The 10,721-nt window shown below is 43.4% G+C and overlaps 1 protein-coding gene across 5 annotated transcripts in view; it reads left to right on the top strand.

Annotated features, from left to right (window-relative positions):
- IQCK (IQ motif containing K) overlaps window positions 1–10,577 on the top strand; it is a 124,452-nt gene extending 113,875 nt beyond the window's left edge. For all 5 annotated transcript variants that reach the window (XM_049638371.1, XM_049638365.1, XM_049638369.1 and 2 more), the window contains one exon: window positions 10,384–10,577. In XM_049638371.1, coding sequence (XP_049494328.1) covers window positions 10,384–10,418 — 35 coding nt within the window. In that variant the 3' untranslated portion in view covers window positions 10,419–10,577. The remainder of the gene's footprint in view (window positions 1–10,383) is intronic.
- The last annotated feature ends 144 nt before the right edge of the window (window positions 10,578–10,721 follow it).

Here is a 10,721-nt window from a genome sequence, read left to right on the forward strand (position 1 = left end):
TTATGTGATACTGTTAATATTCTTTTGCAAGTGTATGGGGCCCTTAGGGACTGCTGAGGCATCTAAGACTTCTGGCCCTGGATCTTAATTAAAAGGTCCTCAGAGACCTATTTTCCTATTTTAATTTAATTTTAGTTTAGTTTAGTTTATTTGTTGTTGAGGTGAAACTTACATGCAGTAGGATACACTGGTCCTACGTGAAATTCTTTAAATTTTTTTTTAATGTTTATTTATTTTTGAGAGAGACCACAAGCAAGGGAGGGGCGGGGCATAGAGAGCGGAGACACAGAACCTGAAGCAGGCTCCAGGCTCTGAGTTGTCAGCACAGAGCCCGACACAGAGCTTGAACTCACAAGTATTGAAATCATCACCTGAGCCGAAGTCAGACTCTTAACCAACTGAGCCACCCAGGCACCCCTGGTCCTAACCAAACTTCGACATATGTATGTCCCACATAACCGCTACCCAGATCAAGTTAAGAACATGCCCGAGCACCTCTGCAGGCTCTTTCGTGCCCGCAACCAGTCAGTAGCCCCAAATCCCAAGGCAAACTCTATTTTGACTCCTAAAACCATAAAATAGTTTTGCTTATTCTCAAACTTTGTATAAATAGAAAACACAGTATGAACTTCTTTGTGCCTGGCTTCTTTTGCTGAACATTATGTCTGGAAGATTCAGCCAGATTGTTGAGGGTAATAGTGGTTTGCTTTTTCACTGATGCGTAGTATTCTTTCATATGAATATGATTACAATTTCTATATCCATTTGCTTTACTGATGAACACTTGGGTTGTGTCCAGTTTTGGGCTATTATGAAAAATGCCGCTTTTATGAACATCACTGTATGTGTTTTCTGGCTTTAAATACTCACTTCAGTTGGCAGACTGTCCAGGAGTGGAGTTGATGGGTCCGGGAGTATATATAATATTTAATTTTAGAGGATACTGCCAAATCATTTTCTAAAGTGGTTGCACCATTTTCCCATTCACACTCATGAAACAGGAGTGTTCCACTTCCTTGCATCCTTGCTAACACTTGGTATGGTGAATCTCTTTCATTTTAACCATGCTGGTGACTGTGCATTAGCTCTCTCATCATGCCTTTAATTTCCGTGATGACTAATGATGTTGTACACTTTTTAATGTAATTATCAGCCATTGGGACACACCACTGCGTTCCTAAACTCAGTTATACTCTTGGGATATCTGATAGCTCAATTTGCCAGAATGAGGCTTAAAGAATGAACGAGCACACATTGTTCTGAGAGAGGTTGCAGAGGCTCTCCTATGACTGAAACAACAGAGTTTCTGAACATCTACACTGGCTTCTGCTTACTTTCAAGTTCTTAACTCTCTTTGATAGTGAGCTTGCAAGAGAAATACCTTGCAGATGAGTGAGATGGTATGAATTTTAAAAAAATTCTTTTTTACATTTTATTTATTTTTGATAGACACAGAAAGATGGAGCACAAGTGGGGGAGGGGCAGAGAGAGAGGGAGACAGAATCCGAAGCAGGCTCCAGGCTCTGAGCTGTCAGCACAGAGCCCGACGAGGGGCTCGAACTCACAAACTGTGAGATCATGACCTGAGCCGAAGTCGGACACTCAACTGACTGAGCCACCCAGGAGCCCCATATGAATTTTTTTAAATGCTAAGTGAACTCTCTAGCAGCATTTTAGCTTATATTTCTACAGTCCACGTAGGGGAAAAGAAGTCACATTAGTTGAGTATCCACTACATACGTGTCAATCCTTGCACCCGGCACTTTAAATACATTATATCCTTTATTTTTTAAATTTTTAAAAAATATTTTTATTTATTTATTTATTTTTTTTATTTAAAAAAAATTTTTTTTCAACGTTTTTTATTTATTTTTGGGACAGAGAGAGACAGAGCATGAACGGGGGAGGGGCAGAGAGAGAGGGAGACACAGAATCGGAAACAGGCTCCAGGCTCCGAGCCATCAGCCCAGAGCCTGACGCGGGGCTCGAACTCACGGACCGCGAGATCGTGACCTGGCTGAAGTCGGACGCTTAACCGACTGCGCCACCCAGGCGCCCCAAAAAATATTTTATTTTTAAGTAATCTCTATACCCAATGTGGGGCTTGAACTCATAACCCTGAGATCAAGAGTCACACTGACTGAGCCGGCCAGGTGCCTGTACATTAATAAGGACTTTGTGAGGTTGAGATGATTATACTTTCAGTTCAAATGAGCAAATTAGGCTGGAGGTGGAGGTCACCCAGCTCTTAAATGGCAGAGCCAGGATTTGGAGACTGGGTCTGCTTGACTTCAAAGTCTACCCTTCTACATTCAAGCAAACTGAAGGGGAAGCATTATTTTTCTAGCATTTCTCCAGTCAGAAACTTCCTAGTGCCCATTTCATTAATATTTTTGGAATGGTCACCTCTATGAGGGCAACTTCACCTTCAGGTGGATCTCTCAGGGTCTCCCAGTGCTGGGTCTAGCCATACTGGGGAGGGTTGCATCTCCTGGACTCCTGCAGCTAACTTCCTGTTGGCCATTTGACCCCAATTTTTTCCTTCCTACCTTTCCCAATCTTTTAGCTCTGATTGCACTAATATTATATAGGCATTCATTCTCTTGATAGTCCTTCTTATTCTTCTGTCTGTTTTTCTTTTTTCAATGTTTATTTATTTTTGAGAGAGAGAGAGACAGAGTGCAAGCAGGATAGGGGCAAACAGAGAGGGAAACACAGAATCCAAAGCAGGCTCCAGGCTCTGAGCTGTTAGCACAGAGCCCGACGCAAGGCTCGAACTCACAAACCATGAAATCATGACCTGAGCTGAAGTCAGAAGCCTAACTGACTGAGCCACCCGGGCGCCCCTGTCTGGTATATTTTCTTATAATTCTTCTAGAAAGAAAGTTTTTCCCAATTGGATAGCAATACATGTGTATTGTAGACATTTGGGAAAACAAAAATTCACCCATTTCCTCTTAATCATTTTACGTGTAGTTGTTTTTTTGTTTTTAAACATGGTCAAGATGCTGGGCCATAACTTAGTTGCGGTAATGGACATGATTGGATTTTGTAAAAGGCAGTCACATTTAAGGATGTACTGTGGAAGGCCTCAATCAGGAATAGATGTAAAACAAGAGTCATTTGTTCTTCCAAAATACTTTTTTACAGAAAGATAGGAGGGAAAAAAGGGGCAGAGATGGTGAATGAAAGAACCTGGTTTCCACCTTACCTTTAGAAACATCATTGTGGTCGACTTCCAGCACCAACAGACAGAGCTTTAGTGTTCCCCTTGGAGACATTGTTAGCTTTTGGTATTGAGCAATTTCAAATTTGCCTCATCAAAATTTATAGCAAATGTGCCCCACTGTATTTTCCCCTTGAGGTTTCTACCTGTTCCTTCAAACATTGCAAAAGCATCACATTTTTAATGGTTTTGTATGTTTTACCAAGTTTATAAATTATCAGATACCAGGGAGCCTGGGTGACTCAGTTTTTTATTTTTTATTTATTTTTTATTTATTTTTTTATTTTTTTAAATTTACATCCAAATTAGTTAGCGTATAGTGCAACAGTGATTTCAGGAGTAGATTCCTTAGTGACCCTTACCCACTTAGCCCACACCCCCTCCCATAACCCTCAGTTTGTTCTCCATATTTATGAGTCTCTTCTGTTTTGTCCCCCTCCCTGTTTTTATAGTATTTTTGTTTCCCTTCCCTTATGTTCATCTGTTTTGTCTCATAAAGTCCTCATATGAGTGAAATCATATGATTTTTGTCTTTCTCTGACTAATTTCTTTTTTTTTAATTTTTTTTTATTTTTTTATTTTTAATTTTTTTTTTCAACGTTTTTTATTTATTTTTGGGACAGAGAGAGACAGAGTATGAACGGGGAAGGGGCAGAGAGAGAGGGAGACACAGAATCGGAAACAGGCTCCAGGCTCCAAGCCATCAGCCCAGAGCCTGACGCAGGGCTCGAACTCACAGACCGCGAGATCGTGACCTGGCTGAAGTCGGACGCTTAACCAACTGCGCCACCCAGGCGCCCCTCTCTGACTAATTTCACTTAGCATAATTCCCTCCAGTTCCATCCACGTAGTTGCAAATGGCAAGATTTCATTCTTTTTGATTGCCGAATAATACTCTGTTGTATATATATACCACATCTTCTTTATCCATTCATCCATCAGTGGACATTTGGGCTCTTTCCATACTTTGGCTATTGTTGATAGTGCTGCTATAAACATGGGGGTGCATGGGGGTGCATGCCTTGGAAACAGCACACCTGTATCCCATGGATAAATGCCTACTAGTGCAATTGCTGGGTTGTAGGGTAGTTCTATTTTTAGTTTTTTGAAGAACCTCCATACTGTTTTCCAGAGTGGCTGCACCAGCTTGCATTCCCAGAGCGCACACCTCTTGATTTCAGCTCAGGTCATGATCTCATGGTACGATCGAGCCTTGCATCTGCACTGACAGTAGGGAGCCTGCTTAGGATTCTCTCTCTCTCCCTCTCTCTCTCTGCCCCTCCCCTGCTCTCTCTGTCTCTAAAAATAAATAAATAAAACTTAAAAAGAAATCAGATACTGAATCATTCCCCGGTTGTTGGGCCTTTAGATTGTTCCCAAACCGTTTTTGTGGTAAATGATGTGGTAGTGAACACCATTGTCTGCATACTTCGTTGTGGTATCTTTGAGTACAGAAATCTTCATCTCCCACGAGAGAGACCATGACCCTGCAGGGGTTAAGAGCATGAATGCAGGAGCCAGACAGCCATGGTGTGACCACGGACAAGCTATAACCTGTGTGCGCCCCTATCTCCTTGTCTGTCAGACTGGGCAAAATCACAACACTCACCTCCCCATCGCTTCCTGTGTGTGAAGGGCCCAGTCTGTGCCACAGAAGTGTTTGCTTTTATTATTTACCTGGAATCCTAGAAAGTGGGTGCTCATTGGATAACAAATTAAACGTTAAGGTTTCTTAAGTATATTGGTGACTTGAGATTGTGAACCAGCCTCCTCTTTGTAACTCAACATGCAGTACTGTTTTGAGTCCATAACTGTATGATGGATGAACATATCATTGAAGCAACTTCTCTCTACAGTGTGTGCACATCTCTTGGTTCTTACAAGCTCCTGTTTATTTTTCTGTTTCCCCCTCTTGACCGTGAGCGCCTTGAGATCAAAGAGCATGCCCTGAAAATAATAGCAAGCAGTACTCACTGGGTGCCTAACTCTGGATCAGACTCAGTGCTCAGCACTCTGCAGGCCTTGTCTTGTTTGCTCCTCCCAGCACCGTCTCACACCTGGGCCCCCAGGAGACAGGCACCGCGTGCTGGCTGAGTGATGCAGTACTCTTTCCCAAACTTGTCACATCAAAAGGATCACTCAAGGCACAGAGATGGGGGATGCTGATTCCCAGGCCTCGCTCTTGGAGATCTGATTCTAAAGGTCTGGAGTAGCCCAGGGATCTGCCCCAGATGATCCTTTATGCTGAGGCCACATCCCGACTACCCCGTGGTCCCGAATTTCCTACGTCTCAAGCCTTGGGCAGCTTCTCCCAACTGTCTGGAGTTTTCAGCCTTGTCACTAAATGGAACAAGAAGGAGGGTGACCAAGAGGAGGAAACCATAAGCAACTCTTATTAGTATGCAGGGCCTTTCTTGTCACACTGCCTTTAATTGAAGCTGAAGGGCTGGCGCATCTCTCTGGGATTTTCCACTCTCTAGCCCTTCCGGAACTGGCTGCACACCAGCCTGCTAAGGGGGACAAGGACGGTGCAGAGGTGTGGAGGCATCTATCCATTGGTGTTGGAGGCCAACCATGATGATGTCTCTAAAACTAAAATGGAAGCCAGGTTCCTTTATTTAGTCATCACTACCTGCTTCTCCCCTGCTGCTCCTCCCTACCTCCCTCCTTTTACCTACCTGTGGTCCCACCTGTGCAAGGCTCTGTCCTGCCAAGATGAGGAGGAAAACCACTAAGGGGGAGACTTCAATCTGTTTCTTAATTTTTAGCAAAGTAATCCTTGTACATTGTTCCCACGGTTAAAAAGATATACAGTAGTCCCCCCCACCTTATCTGTGGCTTTGGGCATCCACTGGAGCTCTTGGAACGTGTTCCCCGAGGACACGGTGGTGGGGGACTGCTGTACAGGATGAACAGAAGGACGGAATGAGCATCATCTTTGTGGCACCCTCTGCTATGGCAATAACTTTGAACTCTGGGCTGTTTCTCTGGACGGTTATGATTTTAGATACAATAGATATGGTTTTTGACATTATCTACTGATTTCCTGCTACGACAGATGGGGGTTAGCTCACTTACACCCCATCTATACCCTCCCCAAACAGTTAAGTTGTTCTTTTCTGTTCCTTTACGAGTTGACTTTGTAATTTCAAGTAATATACTACCATCTTTATTTCTTTTTACTTGTTTTGGGGCATACAAACAATACAATGGGGGGTATACAAACAATAGTGACTATAGAGTACATATATACCTATGAAGCAGACCCTCATGTAACTACCGTCCCAGTTAAGAAAATAGAATACTGTCAACACCTTTAAAGCTCCTCCCCACCCAGGGAAGCCGCTCACTCTAACTTTTATGCTCATTGTTCCCTTGCCTTTCTTTAGAGTTCTTCTTATCTTTATAGGCACTCCTCAGTATTTAGATTTGCTATAAATAGAATCACACTACATGTATCACACTGTGCCTTATGCCCTTCCTTCAACATCGATAAGCTATTCCAAGCCGACAGGTGTACCCGTGGTTTATTCATGTTCATTGCCGTACACTCACCGTTCACGTAGACCACTATTTATTTATCCAGTCAGCTGTTGATGGACATTTGGGTTGTTTGCAGCTTTCTGCTATCATGAACATCTTTATTCAATCACTCAGAAATGTGTGCAAGGGTTTCTCCAGGCAGTGGATCTAGGAGCAGAATCCTTGCATTGCAGGGCACGTGCATACTCAGTTTTACTTGATAATGCCACTTTTCCTATGTGGTTGCACTAATGGACAGTCCCCACCTGCAGAGACTCTGACCTGATTGGCTAGGGCAGGGCTGGGCATTGACAATATTCAAAGCTCCCCAGATGGTTCCATCATGAGGCTCCATGTCCACCTTTGTTTCCAGTCCATCAACTCTATAAAGTATTTTTTTGATTCTTCAGTTTGGAGGAGTGGTCCTAGCATCCCTTTCTGCTCTCTACTCTGAAGATTTTTGTGTAATAATCTGAAAGAGCTAACACGGCTTTTTCCCAGGCAAAGTCAAAGTGTGGGCTGGCTAAGAGAGGTTATCAAGGCATGGAGAGGAATTGGTTAAGATACTGGGACAAAAGTAGGGGCAGCTGGGTGGCTCATTTGGTTGAGTGTCTGCCTTCGGCCCAGGTCATGATCTCCCAGTTCTTGGGTTCAAGCCCTGCCTCAGGCTTGCTGCTATCAGCACAGAGCCTGCTTCGAATCCCCTGTCTCTTTCCCTCTCTGCCCCTCTCCGCCCCTCTCCTGCTCATGCTCTGTTTCTAAAAAAAAAAAAAAAAAAACAAAAAAAAAACCTTGAAAAAGCAGAAAAGATACTGCTGGGACACCTGGGTGTCCCAGTTGGTTAAGTATCCAACTCTTGATTGAACTCACGGTTTGTGAGTTCGAGGCCCACATCAGGCTCTGTGTTTACCGTGCAGACCCTGCTTGGGGTTCTCTCCCTTTGCCTCTCTTTCTCTCAAAATAAATAAATAAACTTAAAAAAAAAAAGATACTGGGACAAAGGTGAGCAGATGAATTCTAACTTCAGGCAGGTCTGAGAAACTACAGAAAATCCAAGGGCTGGGAATTCTTCACAGAAGCCAATCCTTCCTTCTCTGTGTGGCTATTAGTAGCCTCTAGCATCTGTCTGCCAGTTATAGGCTAGAGAAGTCATTTAACCTGCTTAAATTTTGAGACAAAGAGGGGAATTCTTGATTCTTCTAAACTGCTGTCAGGATCTTTATGGTCATGTTTTTTTAAAGGCATTCCAACCGCAGTTTGGGTTTCTCAACCCTGGTGAACAGTAGCAACATATGGGAACTTTGAATAAATACTGGTGCCTCAGACCAACTACATCAGAATGTCTGGGGTGAGACCCAGGCACTCACAGGCTTCTGAAGGGGCCCGGGGATGATTCTTAGACATAGTCAGGGTAGAGAACCACCAACAGTGGGTCAAACTTTAACTTGTATCCATCAGCATCACCTGGGAGCTTGTTAAAAACCCAGATTGCTGGGCTCCACTGTTTCTGATTCTATAGGTCTGGGGTGGAGCTGTCGGCTTGTATTTCTAACAGGTTGCCAGTGTTGCAAACATTGCTAGTCCCCCCCAATCACACCTAGAGTACCATCTTGCTCCTGAGGTTTCCCTGTATACCTACTTGTAGAGACCCAGATCAGCCATGTACTGTGCCTGGTCAGGCTGGTAGCTTAAAATCAACTATGGAAATCAGCAAATACTACAAGTCAGGACTCTGCCATCCCCACTCAGTTGCTAAACATTCACATCCGGATCACATCATGGGTCAGCAGGATACTGGGAGAGCACCTTCAGGGGTGTAGAGCATCCTTGGCTATGCAGGATCATTGTCATCAGTAGGGTCTAGTTGCACATGGGGTGTTCATGGTGGTTACCCATAGATCTTCCATATATAGAGAACAAAAAAGATGTACACATTGAAAACATTTCTTTGAATTTTCCAGTGACCACAGGTTCCAAGTATTAAAAATACTTTTTCTGGTTCGAGTTATTAATACGATCATTAGTAGTTCACAAAGCCAAATAAATACATTATAATTCTTGGTAGTTATTAAGCATAGAAAGGAGACTCCGTTGGACAAATTGCCTCCTTGTTTGACACCTGGGGATTTTGTACACACTAGGCAATGCCAGGACGGGGAGAGGTAGGAGAGGGGGTCAGTATAAATCCCACAACTGCAAGTCCACGGTTGGAAGCTGCAGATTTAGAGGTTGACTTTCTTTGAAGAAACCATGACCAAGTACCCTTAGAAAGTCTTTGTGTAGCTCCAGCTTGAAGACTGCTGGGCTAGCCTGGGCTGATGAAAGCGTTTGCCCCACTTCCAACAGGAAGTAACTGTGTTGCACGTGATGGTGTCCACACCTCACTCCATGCGTGGGCCTGGCTGGATCAAAACATCCGCCTTACATGGTAACAAGCCCCAACACCCTTTCTGCTAGGACACTGCTCTCCACGTGTAACCAGAGCCCACGACCTTGTTCAGAAGAACCTTCAGGCACTAACGTCCAGGACAAGCACTTGGACCTTTAGAAGCAAAGACTTATTAAAAATGAGAGGGTCTTTCTGAAAGGATTCCATCTCCTTCCCCACCCCCCCAACCCCCAGGGGACTGAGTTTCCCTATTTTTCCAGGGGAGGGGCTTGTACCTACTGGGACAAGTAGTGCCATCCTGTGTTCTGTGAACTTTCCTGTTTGGCCAATGCAGGAAATCCCCCATATCACATTCTTTTCCAGACTGTGAAAAGATTCTTTTCTGACCTTGTATTCACCCCAGTGTAATCCTGAGTTTTTAATTTTGGGCGGGTGGGGGGAGCAAGGTGAGTGGTGACAGATTGGGCTGAGTCAAGAGCCTGGAATCTGTCATCATCTTCAGTAAAACTTCCTTTCTTCAGTTCCCCTGACCTGCAAAGCACCATTTTGACCTTCTGCTGAACTAAATTAAGAATGGCTGTGATGGACTTTGAAGGTATTACACTAAGTGACGTAAGTCAGGTAGAGAACGACAAATACTGTATGATCTCATTTATATGTGGAATCTAAAAAAGCCCAACCAAACAACCAAACAAACAAAAAACAAACCAAACTCACAGGAAAAGAGATCAGACTTGTGGTTACCAGGGACAATACAAACCTCCAGTTACAGGATAAATCAGAACTAGGGATGTAACGTACACGTGATGACTATAGCTAACACTGCTGTGTCATTAGGAGTAGATCCCAAGAATTCTATCACAAGAGGTTTTTTTTCCGCTTTTCTTTTTATTGGACCTATAGAAGATCAATGTTAGCTGAACCTATTGTGGTAACCATTTCACAATCTACGTAAATCAAACCATCGTGCTGTATGCCTTCAACTGATACAGTAGTGCATGTCAATTCTTTTTCATTAAAACTGGGGAAAGAAAGAATGGCCATCAACATTGCATGGTTTTGAAACTTCAGGTTCTGTCCCTGGAGCACAGTGGCCCTGTGTCCTTCCCATGGCGCCAAAACTATAGCAGGTGCTCATTGGGCTTTGGTGTCATTGACTCTACACATCAAAATTTGCTGTTTTCAAAATGACAAGTCTGTCTAGATATGCAAATCGATTCTGACTTTCTCTTTCATTTCTTTGCAGTGAAATGCAAAATGGAGAAAGAGGAGGAGGCCTGAGCTAAGACTCCACCACCTTATTTACCCACTGGTGGGATCTTTTCCCTTCGGAGCTTCAGTGACCCTCTGTGAGGAAAATGTACGAATTATGCTTCCTCTCTGTTAACTTTCTTAATGACTACTTTTGGTACATGTGAATACAGAATCTTTTCTGCAGAAGATAGCATTTGTGGCACACATGTTTTAGTGCGTATCGTTTATCCTAAGACAGTACTGATCTTAACTTTCTACAGTATCTCAAAATTTTATTCTTGTATCCATATTATTTCTTCAGTGTTTCAGGTGTATTCTTCTGCACCAGCC

The sequence above is a fragment of the Panthera uncia genome, chromosome E3 (genome assembly GCF_023721935.1).
Source record: "Panthera uncia isolate 11264 chromosome E3, Puncia_PCG_1.0, whole genome shotgun sequence".
Classification (NCBI taxonomy): Eukaryota; Metazoa; Chordata; class Mammalia; order Carnivora; family Felidae; genus Panthera; species Panthera uncia.